The sequence below is a fragment of the Salvelinus alpinus genome, chromosome 2 (genome assembly GCF_045679555.1).
Source record: "Salvelinus alpinus chromosome 2, SLU_Salpinus.1, whole genome shotgun sequence".
Taxonomy (NCBI): Eukaryota; Metazoa; Chordata; class Actinopteri; order Salmoniformes; family Salmonidae; genus Salvelinus; species Salvelinus alpinus.
This window is the reverse complement of record NC_092087.1, coordinates 89,123,970-89,146,030: the sequence shown is the minus strand read 5'-3', so window position 1 is coordinate 89,146,030 and position 22,061 is coordinate 89,123,970. Positions and strand designations below refer to the sequence as shown.

Here is a 22,061-nt window from a genome sequence, read left to right as displayed (position 1 = left end):
TAGACTATATATGGATAACAGGATACATTAGACTATATATAGATAACAGGCTACATTAGTCTATATATGGAGAACAGGCTACATTAGACTATATATGGAAAACAGGCTACATTAGACTATATATGGATAACAGGCTACATTAGACTATATATGGAGAACAGGCTACATTAGACTATATATGGATAACAGGCTACATTAGACTATATATGTATAACAGGCTACATTAGACTATATATAGATAACAGGCTACATTAGACTATATATAGATAACTGGCTACATTAGACTATATATGGATAACAGGCTACATTAGACTATATATAGATAACAGGCTACATTATACTATATATGTATAACAGGCTACATTAGACTATATATGGATAACAGGGTACATTAGACTATATATGTATAACAGGCTACATTAGACTATATATAGATAACATGCTACATTAGACTATATATGGATAACAGGCTACATTAGACTATATATGGATAACATGCTACATTAGACTATATATGGATAACATGCTACATTAGACTATATATGGATAACAGGCTACATTAGACTATATATGGAGAACAGGCTACATTAGACTATATATGGATAACAGGCTACATTAGACTATATATGCATAACAGGCTACATTAGTCTATATATGGATGACAGGATACATTAGACTATATATGGATAACAGGCTACATTAGACTATATATGGATAACATGCTACATTAGACTATATATGGATACCAGGCTACATTAGACTATATATGGATAACAGGCTACATTAGACTATATATGGATAACAGGCTACATTAGACTATATATGGATGACAGGCTACATTAGACTATATATGGATAACAGGATACATTAGACTATATATAGATAACAGGCTACATTAGTCTATATATGGAGAACAGGCTACATTAGACTATATATGGATAACAGGCTACATTAGACTATATATGGATAACAGGCTACATTAGACTATATATGGAGAACAGGCTACATTAGACTATATATGGATAACAGGCTACATTAGACTATATATGGATAACAGGCTACATTAGACTATATATGGATAACAGGCTACATTAGTCTATATATGGATAACAGGCTACATTAGACTATATATGGATAACAGGCTACATTAGACTATATATGGATAACAGGGTACATTAGACTATATATGGATAACAGGCTACATTAGACTATATATGGATAACAGGCTACATTAGACTATATATGGATAACAGGCTACATTAGACTATATATGGATAACAGGCTACATTAGACTATATATGGATAACAGGCTACATTAGTCTATATATGGATAACAGGCTACATTAGACTATATATGGATAACAGGCTACATTAGACTATATATGGATAACAGGCTACATTAGACTATATATGGATAACAGGCTACATTAGACTATATATGGATAACAGGCTACATTAGACTATATATGGATAACAGGCTACATTAGACTGTATATGGATAACTGGCTACAGTCGACTATATATGGATAACTGGCTACATTAGACTATACAATATGAACAGCAGCACTCAATACTGCTAGCTACTACTGCAATTTACACAAATGTCAACAGTGTAACAGAATATGACAGTGGCATGTTGTACAGTGATTGGTCAGTGTTGTGTTTCACCATTCTATCTGATGTAATGTCAGTTTGTAATGTTGTTAGTAGCCCAACATTATTGAGGACATTATTATTAGGGACCAGTACTGTTCAAGGGCCCACAGTGTAACAGCATATGATATTGGCATTATATATTACTGTCCAAATGAATGAGGACATTACATGAAGCCTGGACGCTGCAGTAATGTTGAGATGCTGGTTGGCAGTGCTCTTGTCTTGGACACGGAACCTTCAACAGCACTTTGATGCAGATGAGGAGTGATGGGAATTCTAGTACAGTTAAGCATTCTAGTACAGTTAAATAGTTAACACACACACATGGACGCAGGGGTCTAAGGCACTGCATCTCAGGGCAAGAGGCGTCACTACAGTCCCTGGTTCGAATCCAGGCTGTATCACATCCGGCCGTGATTGGGAGTCCCATAGGGTGGCGCACAATTGGCCCAGCATTGTCCGGGTTTCGCCGGGGTAGGCCGTCATTGTAAATAATAATTTGTTCTTAACTGACTTGCCTAGTTAAGGTCACACACACACACAAACACACACACACACACCAAAAAGTAATTTTGTTGGCATTTACGTATGTCCCCATTACCAGTAAAACATAATCAAAACCTATTTCTTTCACTTACTTGCTGTACTGTTTCGTTGTTCATTTGTTCAGTCGTTTCTTTCTCAACCAGGATTTCTATGGAACACCGTCTGGTTCTTTGCTATGGAACGCCGTTTGGGTCTTTGCATGTCAAAAAAGATAAGCGTCAAATGACACTATCTGACGTGTCAAATAAGCTTGTTGACCAATCAGAACCTGAATGACTGCACGTCACATAATAATTTAACTCGTTCATACATTTTCTACGTAGTTATTATACTATCACTCGTATTTCATATGTCACAACGATTCATCGATACGTATGTCATGATGCTGGTAAAGTTGTCTCGCGCACCTACAGTGCTGGTCATAAAAAAAGCTAACTAGCTCATGGATGCAAACAATGTTCTTCCCCAAAAACAGAGCAAAATGACATAATCTGTTTCAGTAGCTATAGTTAGCTAACTAACTTTATAGCTAGGTGTCATCATCTAAAATAACCCTAATTTATAAGACAGTTCTTATTTGATTAATGGTGGTCGGCCCCATCTATGTGAAGCTAGCCAAAATAAGGATTAGTCACAATAGTGGACTTTGCAGTTAGCCTTCAAAGTTTGGCATAATTCTGCTATTTGTTTTCATTTGCAACACTGTCAATGACATACTTTTATTTTGAAGGCAAACTGCAAATTCCACTATTGTGCCTAATCCTTAATGTAGCTAGCTTCACAACACATAACACAGTCCGGTTGAGCCTCACTAGCCAGATGAAGCTAGCTGGCTGCTTATGATGCTAGCTTTGGCCAACAGGGTTAAGTAGCTGGCTAGCTATTTATTTTCATGAACTGAAGTTCAATTTCAATAGGCGAACAAGTGGCAACCTAGCTAAAACTTACTCACAAGAATTCCTAAATCATTGCTAAGAATAATGAAATTAACTGCAGTTTCTACTGGTCATTGTTTTCAGGCTGGTTGTATTGGTGCTAGGTACCAAGTTAAAGCTAGCTACCCCAGAAGCTGCAGTCGAACAAATGATGCTTTAAAAAAGCGGTATTGTAAACACTTCGTTCGTGGCCAGTGTTTGCTTGTTTGCTGACTTTTTTGTACAGCTTTGACAGTGCTACTGTATCTATTATGACACGCAAAGACCCAGATGGCGTTCCATAGTATGTATGTCATGAAGCTAATAGCAGTTACGCTATTACTGTGTAACTCCGGTAGGGCAACATCTGAAGAAGAGCGCACTTGGTAGTGTGTACCGGTGCTCGACCAGTCGGCGAAGCCAATTTCGCCTATGAGTTGTGTCGCTGAAATGTTCTTACTCTTTCAAATGACTACTCGACTTGTTGACTGCTCAACTTGTTGACTGCTCAATCCACACAGCAGACATTGTGGTTAGGTTAGGAATTCTGTGTTGCATGTGTAGCGCAAAATTTTATGTGGCGTCATTACGTCATGTACCTACGTTATATAGGTATGCACTTCAGCTTTGTCATCGGTTTTGCACATCGGCGTTAAACTAGACATCGGGCCGATACCGATGTTGCCATTTTTAGCTAATATCTGCCCATTCCGATATGTTCACCGATATATCGTGTATCCCTAGTATAAATATGTACAGCACTAGTTGAATAGGATGTACTTGACTGGAGCACAGTATATACATATGAAATGGCTAAAACAGGATGTAAACATTTTCAAAGTGACCAGTGTTCCATGTCTATTAACATAGGGCAGCAGCCTCTGAGGTGCAGGATTGAGTAACCGGGTGGTAGCCGGCTAGTGATGGCTATTTAACAGTCTAATGGCTTTGAGATAGAAGCTGTTTTTCAGTCTCTCGGTCGCAGCTTTGATGCACCTGTAATGACCTCGCCTTCTGGATGATAGCGGGGTGAACAGGCCATTGCTCGGGTGGCTGAGGTCTTTGATAATCTTCTTGGCCTTTCTGTGACACCGGGTGCTGTAGATGTCCTGAAGGGCATGCAGTGTGCTCCCAGTGACGCGTTGAGCTTATTGCACCACCCTCTGGAGAGACCTGCGGTTGCGGGCGGTGCCGTTGTCATAGCAGGCGGTGATAAAGCCTGACAGGATGCTCTGAAGGGTGCATCTGTAAAAGTTTGTGAGGGTCTTTTTATTTTATTTTATTTATTTCACCTTTATTTAACCAGGTAGGCAAGTTGAGAACAAGTTCTCATTTACAATTGCGACCTGTCTTTGGGGCCAAGCCAAATTTTTTCAGCCTCCTGAGGTTGATGAGGCACTGTAGCGCCTTCTCCCCAACACGCCTATCGTCTGTGTGGGTGGACCATTTCAGATTGTCATTGATATGTAAGATGAGGGACTTGAAGCTTGTCACCAGGGCCCAAAGCTTAATGATGAGCTTGGAGGATACTATGGTGTTGAAGGCTGAGCTGTAGTCAATGAGCAGCATTCTTCCACACAGTAGATATTCCTCTTGTCTAGATGGTATGCGGCAGTGTGCAGTGCAATGGCGATTGCATCATCCATGGATCTATTGGTGCGGTATGCAAATTGCAGTTAGTCTAGGGTGTCGGGTAAGGTTGAGGTGATATGATCCTTAACTACCATCTCAAAGCACTTCATGATGACAGAAGTGAGTGCTGAGGGGTGATAGTCATTTAGTTTAGTTACCGTGGCTTTCTTGGGTGCAGGAACAATGGTGGACATCTTGAAGCAAGTGGGGACAGCAGACTGGGATAGGGAGAGATTGAATATGTCCTTAAACACACCAGCCAGCTGATCTGCACATGCTCTGAGGACACGGCTAGGGATACCATCTGGGCCTGCAGCCTTGTTAGGGTTAACATGCTTAAATGTCTTACTCACGTCGGCCCATGTCGGCGGCACTGTGTTATCCTCAAAGCGGGCGAAGAAGGTGTTTAGCTTATCAGGTAGCAAGACGCCGCTGTCCATTTATAATCCGTGATTGTCTGGAGTTCCTGCCACATATGATAGTGGCATGATGTACTACTACAGAAATCAGTGTTTGTGTGCTTAAATGTTACTTACAGGTGTGCTGCTGATAGGGAAATAATTAATACCATTTGCTAAACAATTTGGTCTGTTGCAAAACGTTTTGTAACTTAAACTGTCTTCTGTATACTCTAGTAACCAAACAGAGCAAACAGAAAAAAAAACGGGAAGGGACCTATGTGAATTTTTCCAATAGACACTGTTTTTGTTGCAAAACTTTTTCCGATTGTGGTAAACAGTTTCCATTGCAAAACATTTGCAACAGTCCAAATGTTTCACAACGGTCTGTGACTAATGAAAACACCCCAGGACCAGGATTAAGAAACACCAGCCTAAACAGTCAATACAGCAACACTATGGTGATTATACTGATGCCTCTACTACTAGTATTGTACACAATGTTCAACAGTTATACATAATTATAGTGGATGTTGTACTACTACAGACATGTGTGGTTAAATATGACTTTGTCAAGTAGCCAGTGTTGTGTTTCATCATTCTATCTGATCTATTTCCAGTTTGTTATCTTTTATTAGTCCAACATTATTGAGGACATTATTATTAAGATGGTGAAGTAATATTGAGATGCCAGTAGGGAGCGCTCTGGTCTAAAACACTGGAACCTTCAGTAGCTGATGAGGAGTGTAAATGTAATTGATTAGCAGAATAGAATGAATGACATCATGGAACTGACCAAATGTAAATGGAACTTTGACCTGTTCCATGTAGAACTCAGAGGGACAAGGCAACACATTCTAAGATATTATAAACATTCCATATAGAATAGTCAACATAGTGTTAACATGGTTCTGTATTTAAATAAAAGTGGAAATGGGGGACATTTTGTCCATTTTAGAAATGTAGGACCCACTCTAATACAGTAATCTTCCTTTTCTGACATGCTGGTCTGGACCTCATGCATGTTAATGTCTTAAAAAGTTGGAAGGGACAGTTCTATATCAGCTTCTTGTGTCCTGACTACTTTAAATATGTGTCAACAACAGAACTGACAGTTGCTAGCAGTTTCCACACACTGCCAATAAGTTGACTCACTGTACAAGACAAGACACTTCCCTCTGTAAGTACTCTTGACAATATCTTGAAAAATAGTTTTTGGTTATAAGTCATATACTTGAGGGATTGTATCATTTTACTTCTTGTTATGTTTTGAGTTGAGTTTTGGTTGTTACATCAGGCCCAGTATTCATAAAGGTTGTCAGTTTAGGAGTGTTGATCTACATGGGGAAGAAATGATTAACCAGGGTAAAAAAATGCCCGTGTGTGTATATGTGTATGATAACAGGCTACATTAGACTATATATGGACAACAGGCTACATTAGACTATATAAGGACAACAGGCTACATTTAAGCAATAAGGCCCGAGGAAGTGTGGTATACGGCCAATATACCATGGCTAAGGGCTGTTCTCTGCATGACGCAACGCGGAGTGCCTGGATATAGCCCTTAGCCACGGTATATTGGCTTTAGACTATATATGTATAATAGCAGTGTTGTAAATCCGGTCGAGAGACCACATATTGAGTGTCTAGGTCTTGTCTCAGTGTTGGATACATTTGTACTTGGTCTTGGCTCAGTCTCGTGAGGACTTGTCTGTAATAGTTATAGATATTCCAGAGACCAGCGGAATAAGAAACTAATTGTCAGCTTCCATTTATTCAGTCAGCGCATAAAACCGCTTTGGCAGGCCAAATATATACACTCCTTTCTTGAAACATTAGCATCTTAATAGTCTTTCTATCTATTATAGACATGTTTGCGCCGTGGCGAACCTATAGGCCTTCAGTGTGTGACAGGTTCTGAATTCTGAAAGGACAGCAACCGTAATACCAGCGCACTCATATAATCCCTACTGGTCCGTATCAAAGTAGTGTAGTGTTGGTACACATTTTATCAATGATGTAGTACATTCATGCACAAAGTAGCCTACACAATAGCTGCACACAGCCTAGTTTTAGCGGAATATAATCTACAGGCAGCAAGAGCGTGCAGCTCTCAACTGGTTTTGAAATGGAGCAGCTCACAGAAGAATGACTTCGGTAGCCGGTAGGGTAGCTATAGCCTAATGTTAGCTAACATTGAACCTGGTTGGTTAGCTACCTGCAGATTCATGCATGGTAGTAAAGTCATGAGTTGTGATTATGGTTCATTGTTTACCTAGCTAGCTAGCTACATGTCTTAACAATAGACTCCACTATGCAAGTAACCATTTCGGGTGCGTTCGTAAATTCAGTTTGGGCATCTACTCTGATTTCAGAACATTCTCGTTTGAGTGTGCCAGAGAGTGAAGAATAACTGATGAATTTACAAACGCTCAACACTCGTTGAATATGGCAGGTGTCAATAATCGGCCAGAGCGTCCGGTGTGCTCTTTGAACGTGAAACGCTCTGATTTTACGAACGGCCACAGTTGCAGTCACCAAACGCTCTGAATAACATGACAACCTAACCAGCTCTGCTAGTGCGAGTAATGTTCAGTGAGCTGTTCTCTCTCACTTAGATGTCTGAAAGTAGCTAGCAAGTTAGCCTGCGTGCTTGACTGCTGTTGTTAGTACATTCGGATCAACCCTTAAAGAGATGGGTGGGGCTAAAGCTTAAGAGGGTGTGAACGATGCTGAATGGGTGTAGACAAAGAAAGGCTCTCCAATAGTAGTACCAAAACATTCAAAGGCCATTTTCTCAAAAGTGAGTTTACAAGTTGATCAACTTTTAAAGCAAAATTACTTTTCCATTGTTCCTCAACTGTAGTGTGTGATAAATCATTTTGTAGCTCTGAGTTTCTACTTTTATCCAATGTAAAAAACACAATTTCTAATGTTGCTACATAATACCGATTTGAGCCGGTCAGTCACATTTGTGATGTGTAACCCGATTCAGGAAACTAGGCGTATGTCGCAAGTCATGATTTCACAGGAGAGCTGTTTGAACATAGAAAATATTTTTTATCAAAATGCGAACATGTGAAATTTCATGTGCCTTTAAATCAAACTTGTATGCCATCTGTAAATACAAATAAAATTGTTAAATTACGAGCCTAGTTGGTTTAGCCACAGAAAAAGTGAGCAACCTTCCCGCTAGCCATGATTGGCTGAGATAATGAGTTGGCTGGACATGCCAAGAGATGAGTTTGGATTGGTCTGCCATATAGCACGTGTCTGTCTATTGAGGCTGGTCAGTATGTCTAGATAATCGTGTCAAACGCAAGCTGTTTTTTTTATTTATTGTATAGTAACTGCATAAACCTAATGTCAAGTTAGTGTACTGTTAGCTAGTTAACGTTAGTTGGCTGGCTCGCTAGCTAACGTTATGTGTATGCTCTCCACTTTCTGGAGGACCGAGTTTTGAAATCAGTGGAATTCGAGTAGAATAGCTAAGGAGATGGAGAAAACACCAGTCTGGATTATATCGTCAAACTAAGGGCAACCATGTATGGCATCAGACAGGAGTCGCGTCCAACCATGATGTATACTGGTAAGATGTTCTAGCTAGCTACATTTTCAGACATTACACGTTTCTAAAGAGATGGGTGGGGCTAAGGCTTAAGAGGGTGTGAACGATGCTGAATGGGTTTAGACAAAGAAGGGCTCTCCAATAGTAGTACCAAAACATTGAAAGATGGTTTTCTCAAAAGTGAGTTTACAAGTTGATCAACTTTCAAAGCAGAATTACTTTCCCATTGGTTCTTCAAATGCAGTGTATGTTATACAATTTTGTAGATCAGAGTCTCTACTTTTATCCAATGTAAAAACCAGAAAATCAAATGTTGCTACGTAAGACCGAATCCAGGTGGTGAGTCACATTTGTCATCATGCCCTGTTTGCATCCGGGTCGTATACATGGATGGGCCTGGGGGGACACAGGCCCACCAACTGGGGAGCCAAGCCCTGACAGTCTCACCCAATCAAATTGTTGTGGTTTAAGCATTGTTGTGGACATAACCCATCACGTTTCTGTATTTTTCAATTTAAAAAAAGTGTGATTGTGAGAGTGAAAATCATAAATAAATATTGGAAAACAGAGGATTTTTCGAATGCATTCAGCTGACCAACTGATAGAGTATCCCCTTTCCTATGCTGGCCGGGCGGGCAGTTTGGGAACTGTTTGACAAAATTTGACAATTGCCACCTTCTTCAGGCACCTACACTACTGCATATGGCCGATGGAAAGACAGCAGTTACACACAGCATGATGTTAATTGAGAAGCAGATGATCAACTCGAACATAATAAGCCAGTTGGTCCCAGTCATAAGAATACAAAAACACAACCATTAAGCATTTCCCAATCGAAATGTACAACTATTACTTCCCATTGCAAAAAAACATTTCACATTTAGCACACAAAGTAACCGGTGTGTCACGGCTGTTGAAAGATGAGGACCAAGGTGCAGCGTGGCGAGCATACATTTTCTCTTTATTTTAGAAATGACGCCGACAAAACAATAAACAATACAAAACAAACCGTGAAGCTCAAAGCCTATGTGCCATAAACAAAGTCAACTTCCCACAAAGACAGGTAGGAAAAAAGGCTACCTAAGTATGGTTCCCAATCAGAGACAACAATAGACAGCTGTCCCTGATTGAGAACCATACCTATGCCAAAACATAGAATTAGAAAATCATAGAAACACAAAACATAGAATGCCACCCCAACTCACGCCCCGACCAAACCAAAATAGAGACATAAAAAGGATCTCTAAGGTCAGTGCGTGACACAGTGACTTAATTTAAAATAGAACTGACAGCGTTTAAACTACTTTGCAGATATGAAACAATCCAGACAATCATATCAGTCAAAAATATCAAATTCCCAGTTCATGCTACAAAACCAACTTTATTAAAGTTAAAAAAAAAAAAAGGTTCTATTTGACTCAACGTTCCATGATGTAAACTAAGGCATTGCTGGCAGAATAGATGGATGTAGTTCAATGCATGATTACTATAATTCACCAGTACGTTTCATGGTAGTCCAAAAAATATTGCTATCAGGTTGTAAATCACAGCTGGCCTGGTACATTGTTTTCTGCCTCCATTCAGGATGCACTGTTTCAGTTTCAATATCAAACAATTCTGGACATGTCACGTCCTGACCATAGAAAGCTTTTATTTTCTACGGTAGAGTAGGTCAGGGTGTGACTGGGGGGTTGTTCTAGTTTATAGTCTCTATGTGGGGTTCTAGGTTTATTTTCTATGTTGGTGACTTGTATGATTCCAAATTAGAGAAAGTTGGTTATCGTTGTCTCTAATTGGGGATCATACTTAAGTAGCATTTTTTCCACCTGTGGGTTATGGGATATTGTTTATGTTTGGAGTTAGTGCACATAGCATCTCTTTATTCACGGTTCGTTGTTCGTTTCTTTATTTGTTTTGTTCTGTATTGTTTTGGTGAGTTTCATTTATTAAACATGTGGAACTCTACGCACGCTGCACCTTAGTCCGACCAATTTTACAACGAACTTGACAGAATATCCCATCAACAACGGACCAAGCAGCGTGCCCAGGAGGAGATGTCATCCTGGTCTTTGGAGGAGATCAGGGAGAGAAGGTCCTGGACTTGGGACGAAATAATGGCAGGAGACAAGAGCCTACCATGGAAGCAGGCGGAAGCAGCGAAGGAGAGACAGCGATGAAGTCGGGGAGGAAGACCACAGAAACCCCAAGAATTTTGGGGGGGAGGGCACATGGAGCAGTCGGCGGAGCCGAGGAGTGAACCAGAGCCAGTCTGGGAGAAGAGGGAGAATTTGGAGGATAGAGAAATGGGAGAGTTGTTGAGTTGGTGGAGGATGCACGGATTTTGCCCGAAGGAATGTGTTGTCAGTTTGGTGCCACCTGAGTCAGCTCCCCGTACTCGTCCTGAAAAGTGTGTTAAAGTTCCGGTACCATTGATGCCGGCTCTACGCACCAGGTCTCCAGTACGTCTCCACAGTCCGGTACGTCCTGTGCCTGCTCCTCGCACTTTCCCTGAAGTACGTGTCCCCAGTCCGGTACATCCTGTTCCTTCTCCCCGCACTCGCCCTGAAGTGCGTGTCATCAGTCCGGTACCACCAGTGCCGGCCCCACGCACCAAGCTTCCTGCGACGATCCCCAGTCCAGAGCTTCCTGCGATGATCCCCAGTCCAGAGCTTCCAGCGACAGTTCCCAGTCCAGAGCTTCCGGCGACAGTTCCCAGTCCAGAGCTTCCGGCGACAGTTCCCAGTCCAGAGCTTTCGGCGACAGTTCCCAGTCCAGAGCTTGCGGCGACAGTTCCCAGTCCAGAGCTTCCAGCAACAGTCACCAGTCCAGAGCTTCCGGCGACAGTTCCCAGTCCGGAACCTCCTCTGACGGTCCACGGTCCGGAACCTCCTGTGATGGTCAATGGTCCAGAACCTCCAGCTCCATGGCCGGAGCCTTCCCCTGCGCAGATGCCCAGTCTGAGCACGGCATCCAGTTTAGCTCCAAGGCCAGAGTCTTCTTTTGCGTTGGTGCCCAGTCCAGGCACCGCGTCCAGTCCCGCTTCATGGCGGGTGCTTTACCCTGCGCCGATGTCCAGTCCAGACACGGCGTCCAGTCCCGCTCCAAGGCAGGATCCTTCCTCGGGATCTAGGTCCAGTCTAGGCACAGTGTTCAGCCTGGGTCCATTGCTGGATCCACGGGATGAGCGGGTTCTTCGGCCCGCACCAGAGCCACCACCAGCACTAGACACCCTAGTGTGTCACCCTAGTGACACACTAGACACCCTAGTGCCGGTGGTGATTTGACACAATTATAATCATGGTCTTGAATTGGACTATCATTTTTCTGGTCTCAGTCTTGACTCAGTTTCGTACTCCTTGTCCCCTCCCGGTCTCGGTCTTTACTCGGTCTCGCCCCCCCTTCCGTCTTGGTCTTGCCTCAGACTCGATTTGCTCCAGTCTTGGACTTGAATCGGTCTCGCTTTTGGTGGTCTTGAATACAACACTAGATAACAGGGTACATTAGACTATACAATACATTAACATCAGCAGTCAATACTGCTAGCTAAGGTTACTACTCTAATGTAGAAAAGTTTGTGGTCATACGCACATCCTTAAAACATAGGTGCTGGGCTGATAAAGAATACTAGTCAACAGCTTCACAAAGACCCAGGTCAAGATTGCATGATCATTTTGTTCAAAACTTGAGATAATCAATAGAAGGTTCTCAACAATCCAATACATTCTATCTGATGTATTGTCAGTTTGTTATTTTGTTATTAGCCCAACATAATTGAGGACAATATTATTAGGTACCAGTACTGTTCAAAGGCATACAGTGTAACAGAATATGATATTGCCATTATATTACTGCCCAAATGAATCAGGACAACATAGGATTGGAGGCTGCAGTAATGTTGAGATGCCAGTAGGGAGAGATCTAGTCTAGAACACTAAAATCTTCAGTAGCACTTTGATGCCGCTGATGAGGAGTGATGGGAATGGGTCACATTTTGTATCTTTAAAAAAATGAAAGCCCACTCCTCAAATAAAGAAATGCACCTACGCTGACTTTTGTCCATTTTCTATTTAGATACAGTAACATTGCTTTCAGGACATTCTGTTCATGCATGTTAATGCCCTGACTAGGCTACTTTTAAAATGCATCTCTCCTGAGATGTTCGATCCGATTCAAGTCCGGGCTCTGGCTGGGCCACTCAAGGACATTCAGAGACTTGTCCTGAAGCCACTCCTGGTTCGTCTAGGCTGTGTGCCCAGGGTCGTTGTTCTGTTGGAAGGTGAACATTCACCTCAGTTTGAGATCTTAGGTGCAGGTTTTCATCAAGGACCTCTCTGTACTTTGCGCCGTTCATCTTTCCCTCGATCCTGACTAGTTTCCCAATCCCTGCCGCTGAAAAAGATCCCCACAGCATGATGCTGCCACCACCAAGCTTCCCCGTAGTGACGGTGCCATGTATGATTGGTGGTGTGCTGCAGAGATGTTTCTCCTTCTGGAAGGTTCTCCCATCTCCACAGAGGAACTCTGGAGCTCTGTCAGAGTGACCATTGGGTTCTTTGTCACCCTGACCAAGGCCATTCTCCCCCAATTGCTCAGTTTTGCCGGGCGGCCAGCTCTAGGAGAGTCTTGGTGGTTCTAAACTTCTTCCATTTAACCTCTCTGGGATATGTGGGAAGGTAGCGTCCCACCTGGCCAACATCCAGTGAAAATGCAGAGCGCCAAATTGAAATAAATTACTATAAAAATTAAACTTTCATGAAATCACACATTCAATATATCAAATTAAAGCTACACTTCCAACAAACAGTCAGATTTCAAAAATACTTTACGGTGAAAGCAAAAAATGCTATTATCTGAGGATAGCACCCCAGCTAACAATCACAGACTGTCACGTTCCTGACCTGTTTTCTGTTGTTTTGTATGTGTTTAGTTGGTCAGGGCGTGAGTTGGGGTGGGCATTCTATGTGTTGTGTTTCTATGTTGGGTTTAATGTGTTGCCTGATATGGTTCTCAATTAGAGGCAGGTGTTTGACGTTTCCTCTGATTGAGAACCATATTTAAGGTAGGCTGTTCTCACTGTTTGTTTGTGGGTGGTTGTCTTCCGTGTCCGTATATGTTACCACACGGGACTGTATCGTTTTGTCTAAGTCTGTTCCTGTTCGTGCGTTCTTCGTTTCATGTAAGTTCTCAAGTTCAGGTCTGTTTAGTTCGTTTTGTTATTTTGTATTTAAAGTGTGCTTCGTGTTTCGTCTTTGTTTAAATAAATCATTATGTCTAATTACCACGCTGCACATTGGTCCTCTGATCCTTCTCGCCTCTCCTCGTCTGAGGAGGAGGACGACGTAGACTGCCGTTACACAGACCATCACATTTCAACCCTGCGACACAAAACGCAGAAATAAAGATATAATTCATACCTTACCTTTGACGAGGTTCTTCTGTTGGCACTCCAATATGTCCCATAAACATCACAAATGGTCCTTTTGTTCGATTAATTCCGTCAATATATATCCAAAATGTCCATTTATTTGGCGTGTTTGATCCAGAAAAACACCAGTTCCAACTTGCACCACGTGACTACAAAATATCTCAAAAGTTACCTGTAAGTTTTTTCCAAACATTTCAAACTACTTTTGTAATACAACTTTAGGTATTTTTTAATGTCAATAACTGATAAATTGAAGACGGGATGATCTGTGTTCAATACCGGAGGAAAACAATGTGTAGCATGCTGTAACGTCCTGACCAGAGTTATTATGTGTTTTGCTTGTTTAGTGTTGGTCAGGACGTGAGCTGGGTGGGAATTCTATGTTGTGTGTCTAGTTTGTCTGTTTCTGTGTCCAGCCTAATATGGTTCTCAATCAGAGGCAGCTGGTAATCGTTGTCCCTGATTGAGAATCATATAAAGGGGGCTTGTTTTGTGTTGGGATTTTGTGGGTGATTGTTTCCTGTCTCTGTGTTTGTGTTCTGCACCAGATAGGACTGTCTCGGCTTTCACGTTTGTTCTTTTGTTATTTGTTAATGTTCATCGTTTATCGTCTTATTAAACATGTTGAACAATAACCGCGCTGCATTTTGGTCCTCTCCTTCATCCCAGGAAGAAAGCCGTTACAGAATCACTCACCAAACCCGGACCAAGCAGCGTGGAAACGGGCAGCAGCAACAGCAGCAGTGGTACAAGGAGGAATGGACATGGGAGGAGATTCTAGACGGAGAAGGACCCTGGGCAGAGCCAGAGGAGTGTCGCCGCCCCAAAGCGGAGCTGGAGGCATCAAAAGCGGAGATGCGGCATTATGAGGCGCTAGCAAGGCAGAGCGGCTGGAAGCCCGAGAGGCTCACCCAAAAATGTCTTGGGGGGGGCTAAAAGGGAGTGTGGCGAAGTCAGGTAGGAAACCTGCGCCAACTTCCCGGGCTTACCGTGGAGAGCGAGAGTACGGGCAGACACTGTGTTGTGCGGAAGAGCGCAATGAGTTTCCTGTACGTGTGCTTAGCCCGGTGCAGGTTATTCCACCTCCCCGCACTAGCCGGGCTAGATTGAGCATTGAGCCATGTGCCATGAAGCCGGCTCTACATATCTGGCCTCCAGTACGTCTCCTCGGGCCGGTGTACATGGCACCAGCCTTACGCATGGTGTCCCCGGTTCGCCAACACAGCCCAGTGCGGGTTATTCCACCTCCCCGCACTGGACGGGCTACGGGGAGCATTCAACCAGGTAAGGTTGGGCAGGCTCGGTGCTCAAGGGAGCCAGTACGCCTGCACGGTCCGGTATATCCGGCGCCACCTTCCCGCCCCAGCCCAGTACCATCAGTGCCGACACCACGCACCAGGCTTCCAGTGCGTCTCCAGAGCCCTGTTCCTCCTCCACGCACTCTCCCTGTAGTGCGTGTCTCCAGCCCAGTGCCTCCAGTTCCGGCACCACGCACCAAGCCTCCTGTGCGTCTCCAGAGCCCTGTACGCACTGTTCCTTCTCCCCGCACTCGCCCTGAGGTGCGTGCCCTCAGCCCGGTACCACCAGTGCCGGTATCACGCACCAGGCCTATAGTGCGCCTCGAGAGTCCAGTGTGCTCTGTTCCTGTTCCCTGCACTAGCCTTGAATTGCGTGTCTCCAGTCCGGTACCACCAGTTCCGGCACCACGCACCAAGCCTTCTGTGCGTCTACAGAGCCCTGTACGCACTGTTCCTTCTCCCCGCACTCGCCCTGAGGTGCGTGCCCTCAGCCCGGTACCACCAGTGCCGGTATCACGCACCAGGCCTATAGTGCGCTTTGAGAGTCCAGTGTGCCCTGTTCCTGCTCCCCGCACTAGCCTTAAGGTGCGTGTCTCCAGTCCGGTACCACCAGTTCCGGCACCACGCACCAGGCCTACTGTGCGCCTCAGCAGGTCAGAGTCGGCCGTCTGCCCAACGCCGCCTGTACTGCTCGTCTGCCCAGCGCTGTCTGAGCTGCCTGCACTGCTCGTCTGCCCAGCGCCGTCTGAGCTGCCTGCCTGCCCAGCGCCATCTGAGTCATCCGTCTGCCCAGCGCCATCTGAGCCATCCGTCTGCCCAGCGCCATCTGAGCCATCCGTCTGCCCAGTGCCATCTGAGCCATCCGTCTGCCCAGCGCCATCTGAGCCATCCGTCTGCCCAGCGCCATCTGAGCCATCCGTCTGCCACGAGCCTTCAGAGCCGCCCGTCTGTCCCGAGCCATTAGAGCCGTCCGTCAGTCAGGAGCCGCTAGAGCCGTCCGTCAGTCAGGAGCTGCCAGAGCCGCCAGCCAGTCAGGAGCTGCCAGAGCCGCCAGCCAGTCAGGAGCTGCCAGAGCCGCCAGCCAGTCAGGAGCTGCCAGAGCCGCCAGCCAGTCAGGAGCTGCCCTCCAGTCATGAGCTGCCCTCCAGTCATGAGCTGCCCTCCAGTCATGAGCTGCCCTCCAGTCATGAGCTGCCCTCCAGTCATGAGCTGCCCTACAGTCCGGAGCTGCCACTCAGTCATGAGCTGCCCTACAGTCATGAGCTGCCCTACAGTCATGAGCTGCCCTACAGTCATGAGCTGCCACTCAGTCCGGAGCTGCCATTAGTCCAGAGCTGCCTCTCTGTCCGGAGTTGCCCCTCTGTCCTGAGCTACCTCTCTGTCCTGAGCTAACTCTCTGTCCTGAGCTACCTCTCTGTCCTAAGCTACCTTTCTGTCCTGAGCTACCTCCTAAATCATGTGGGGGCCTTGGGGAGGATTCTTAGGCCAAGGTCGTGGGCGAGGGTCGCCACTCAAAGGACGCTAAGGAGGGGGACAAAGACAGTGGTGGAGTGGTGTCCTCGTCCTGCGCCGGAGCCGCCACCGCGGACAGATGCCCACCCAGACCCTCCTCTTGAGTTGTAGGGGTGCGTTCGGAGTCCGCACCTCAGGAGGGGGGTACTGTAATGTCCTGACCAGAGTTATTATGTGTTTTGCTTGTTTAGTGTTGGTCAGGACGTGAGCTGGGTGGGAATTCTATGTTGTGTGTCTAGTTTGTCTGTTTCTGTGTCCAGCCTAATATGGTTCTCAATCAGAGGCAGCTGGAAATCGTTGTCCCTGATTGAGAATCATATATAGGAGGCTTGTTTTGTGTTGGGATTTTGTGGGTGATTGTTTCCTGTCTCTGTGTTTGTGTTCTGCACCAGATAGGACTGTCTCGGCTTTAACGTTTGTCCTTTTGTTATTTGTTAATGTTCATCGTTTATCGTCTTATTAAACATGTTGAACAATAACCGCGCTGCATTTTGGTCCTCTCCTTCATCCCAGGAAGAAAGCCGTTACACATGCTTTCTGGTCATGCGCCTCCAACAAACAGTACACTTCACTGGAGCCTCATTCTGAACATGGCTACTTCTTCATTTCTCAAAGGAAAAACCTCAACCAATTTCTAAAGACTGTTGACATCCAGTGGAAGCGATAGGAACTGCAGGAAGGTCCCTTTGAAATCTGGATTCCCAATGAAAAATCATTGAAAAGAGAGTGACCTCAACAAAAAAAAGTCTGAAGGGTTTGTCCTCTGGGTTTTGCCTGCCAAATAAGTTCTGTTATAGTCACAGACATGATTCAACCCGTTTTAGAAACTTCAGAGTGTTTTCTATCCAATACTAATAATAATATGCATATATTAGCATCTGGGACGTAGTAGAAGGCAGTTTATTCTGGGCACGCTTTTCATCCAAACGTGAAAATGCTGCCCCCTATCTTAGAGAAGTTTTAAGAATGATGGACGCCACTGTGTTCTTGGGGACCTTCAATGCTGCAGAAATGTTTTGATACCCTTCCCCAGATCTGTGGCTGGAGCAAAAATAGATAACAGTATGGGGATGAGGTAGTTGGATGGGCTATTTACAGATAGGCTAGCCAGTCTTGTGTTTCACAATTTTTTGTGATTTGTTTCCAGTTTGTTATGTTGTTTTTAGCCAAACATTATTTGAAATTATTATAAAGATGGTGCCGTAATATGGAGATGCCAGTAGGGAGAAGTCTAGTCTAGAACACTGGACCCTTAAGTAGGTGAGGAGGAGTGTAAATTGAACTGATTAGTAGAATAGAATGACTGATATCATGGAACTGACCACATGTAAATTAAACTTTGACTTGTTACATATAGAACTCAGAATGTGTTGCCTTGCCCTCTAAGATATTATAAACATTCCAAATAGAATAGTGAACAAATAAAGGACATGGTTCTGTATTTAAAGAAGTGTAAGGTCCATAATTTGGAAGTGAATGACCCACTCTTATTCACTAACCTCCCTTTTCTGATGTGCTGGTCTGGTCATGATGCATGTGTTAATGAGTGTGTGTGTGTGTGTGTGTGTGTGTGTGTGTGTGTGTGTGTGTGTGTGTGTGTGTGTGTGTGTGTGTGTGTGTGTGTGTGTGTGTGTGTGTGTGTGTGTGTGTGTGTGTGATTCACTTGCTGTTTAGCCTCACAGCTTGGGGATAGGAGCTATCATTGAACCTGGTGGTCAGTCTTTAGGCTGCTGTACAGCTTGACGGACCGTAGAGGATTGAACATTTATCCTCCTATATTTGGGGTTCTGAGAATAAAACAGCTTCACAACAATCAATGTAGAAATATGTGTTTACAGTACTACAGATCTGTTCAATAAGTGGTTGTTGTTGTTGATGATGATGATGTATGTTGTATTTCACCAGCTGGTGAGTTGTTGTTTATGTTTCTAAGACTGCAGGGTGGGAGATGCAACAATGGCCTTGAGAAAAGCAGGAAGTGTGTTGGTGGTCTATCTCTGGTCTGTAGCAGGTATGGTCTCATTCTAAATGTTTTAGTTGCCCTGTGTTTCTGTTTACAAACATGTCTAAAATGTTAAGAGTCTTAATGTTATTATGTTGATCTGTTTGTCGTATCTACCTCACTTTATATAGTTGTCTTTCACTCCTCATTGAGAGATGCTTATCTGTGGTTTCCATTCACACTCAACTCAGCAACTATGGCAACACAATGTGGACACAACCTTCTATTATTGTGAGCCATTTTGGCTTAATTGTGATTCCCTTGTGTTGTGTGACTGTGTGTTTCAGTGGTACTGGGTCAGGATGGCTGGAGTGTGACTTACACCCCTCAGAGAATCTGTGCCTTGAGGGGGTCAACAGTGAACCTGACCTGCTCTTACACATATCCCAGTGGTACAGTCACAAAAACCCTCTGGTTCACTGAATGGGGGACTGGTGTAGATGCTGAATATCTAGGTCAGGACCCAGAGTATGCAGGTCGTCTGGAGTATCATGGGGATAAGAAGAAAGACTCTACCCTGAGAATCACAGACCTGAGAGAGAGAGACTCAGCTACGTACTGGTTCAGACTATTAACAGATCAGGAAGGAGGGAAATATACTGGCAGTCCTGGAGTCACTCTGTCTGTCACAGGTACAGTTACATTCAATATAGTTAAACTGTTGAATTCCATTTATTTCAGGAACATTGTCTTGGTTTGTATGTATGTCTGTATAACATAGGATTTCCTCCATCTTTGTATTAGAGTGATAAGTCAGTGATAAAGGGATTTACAGTGATATTGTTTATTCTCCAGGTCTTCAGGTGAAGGTGACTGGTGGACATCAGGATAAGACATTGACCTGTATCACCACCTGTACTCTGACTGACAACCCCAACCCCAACTACATCTGGTACAAGAACGGACAACATCTAGATGAGAGCACCTCCCTCCAGTACAAAAACTCCAGCAACCTCATTGATAGTTACTCCTGTGCTGTAAAAGGCCATGAGGATCTCCACTCTCCTGCAGTCTGTGAGTGTCAATTTAATACATTATACTGTGTGTTGGTTTCACTTTGTCATTTGAGAACTTTTAGCATTTCTAGAAAGAACTGAGAATATAATCCAGTTGACCTCTTGTTATGTCACTGTGTTTCAGGTGTTCAGGGTCAGGACTGCAACAGAGTGACTTACACCAAGAGGAGAATCTGTGTCTTAAAGGGGTCAAGAGTGGACATATCCTGTACTTATGTTGGTTATAATAGAGTCAAATCATCACTTTGGTTTAGTCCTAAACGGAGTGCTAGTTGGACTAATAAGTTGACACCTGAGGACCTAACCAGAGACCCAGGGTATGCAGGTCGTGTGCAGTACACTGGAAGAGAGACTGGAACATATGAAGGTCCCTCCTCCCTGAGAATCACAGATCTGAGAGAGGAGGACTCAGCTGAGTATCGCTTCACTTTTAAAACTCAAAACTTTGAATGGGGTCATAGTTTCCCAGGAACAACTCTGTCTGTCACAGGTAATACTACACTGTATGATACAATTGTAAATCATAATGAATTACAGGAGAAAATAAATTAACCATCCTGTTAACACAGAGGTGTATGTGGTTTTATACATATTGTTTCAGTTCTGCAGGTGAAGGTGACTCCTGCTGCAGAGGGACAGAAGACACTGACCTGTATCACCTCCTGTACTCTGAGTGACAACCCCACCTACATCTGGTACAAGAACGGACAACGTCTAGATGAGCCCACTTCCCTGCAATACTCTGTCAATAGTTATTATTCAGACAGTTACTCCTGTGCTGTAAAAGGCCATGAGGATCACCACTCTCCTGCAGTGTGTGAGTTGAATGAAACTAGTATTTTATGTGGTATCATTTAGAACCAATAAGAATGGTATTACTTTCTCTATCAATATTCTTAACTATATACATTGGAATGATAAACAGTTTTATAGATGTATGTACATGTATGTCAAAAATAAAAATAAATCTAAATGAAACTGTCCAATACATCTAAAACACTTGAAACTAGTCTCATTATCGTTTCAGGAATTGATCAACTACATTTTGTTTCAGGTGTTGTGGGTGAGAGCTGTATGAATGTGACTTACACCCATCAGAGTATCTGTGCTTTGAAAGGGTCAACAGTGGACATATCCTGCTTTTACACATATCCCAGTTGGCATAACGTCACAGAAGTATCCTGGTTCAACAAATGGGAGTCTGGTGTAACTAACGATCTGAGCCAGGACTCAGAGTATGCAGATCGTGTGGAATACCATCGACAAACAGAAAAGGACTCCACCCTGAGAATCACAGACCTGAGAGAGAGTGATTCAACTGAGTACAAGTTCAGATTTACAACTGATGAGGCCAGATGGGGGTACAGTTTCCCAGGAACAACTCTGACTGTCACAGGTAACACTGCATAACACATTACAACGTTTTGAAGAGTCATGATGTTAATAATTAACTCACACCAATTCTGAACCATATACTCTTTTTTTGCTCTCCTTTAATTCAGGTTCTCAGGTGGAGGTGACTCCTGAATGGAGTTCAGAGTCAAAGACACTGACCTGTAGCACCACCTGTACTCTGAGTAACCCCAACCCCATCTATATCTGGTACAAGAACGGACAACATCTAGATGAGAGCACCTCCCCCCAGTACAAAGACCCAGTCTCCAGAAACTATGAAGACAGTTACTCCTGTGCGGTTAAAGGCCATGAGGATCTCCTCTCTCCTGCAGTCTGTGAGTGTTTATTTATTAAGGGACAGATTGGAATTTCACGGGGTGCGGAACAGGACTGGTCTTCACAGTTTAAAATATTTTCACATGACCCTCCTATTGTACTGTAAAATAAATTGAACACCCTCCCCCCTCATAAAATTAACTCAAAATAATGTTTACGAACACAAATAAGAATAACAGTAGCGACCCTGCCTTTATAAATGTGAATAACGACTTTGTCACTTCAGCCTGCTGTTGTGGCACAGTCGATGCCACGCAGGGCTACGGGCCAGAAGTTTGAGGGTTCCGGACCACCACAGACAAGCTCACCCTGCCTGTTCCATTACACTGCGATCATATACAAAATATATGCAACACATTT

General features: G+C 43.8%; 1 protein-coding gene across 1 annotated transcript in view; it reads left to right on the top strand.

Moving 5' to 3' along the window:
• The window catches only part of LOC139541552 (B-cell receptor CD22-like), a 111,867-nt gene that overhangs the window by 87,121 nt on the left and 2,685 nt on the right, over positions 1-22,061 (top strand). The window contains exons 3-6 of the mRNA XM_071346332.1: positions 19,750-19,968; positions 20,095-20,787; positions 21,025-21,366; positions 21,473-21,700. Of these exons, the coding sequence (XP_071202433.1) occupies positions 21,045-21,366; positions 21,473-21,700 (550 nt within the window). The 5' untranslated portion in view covers positions 19,750-19,968; positions 20,095-20,787; positions 21,025-21,044. The remainder of the gene's footprint in view (positions 1-19,749; positions 19,969-20,094; positions 20,788-21,024; positions 21,367-21,472; positions 21,701-22,061) is intronic.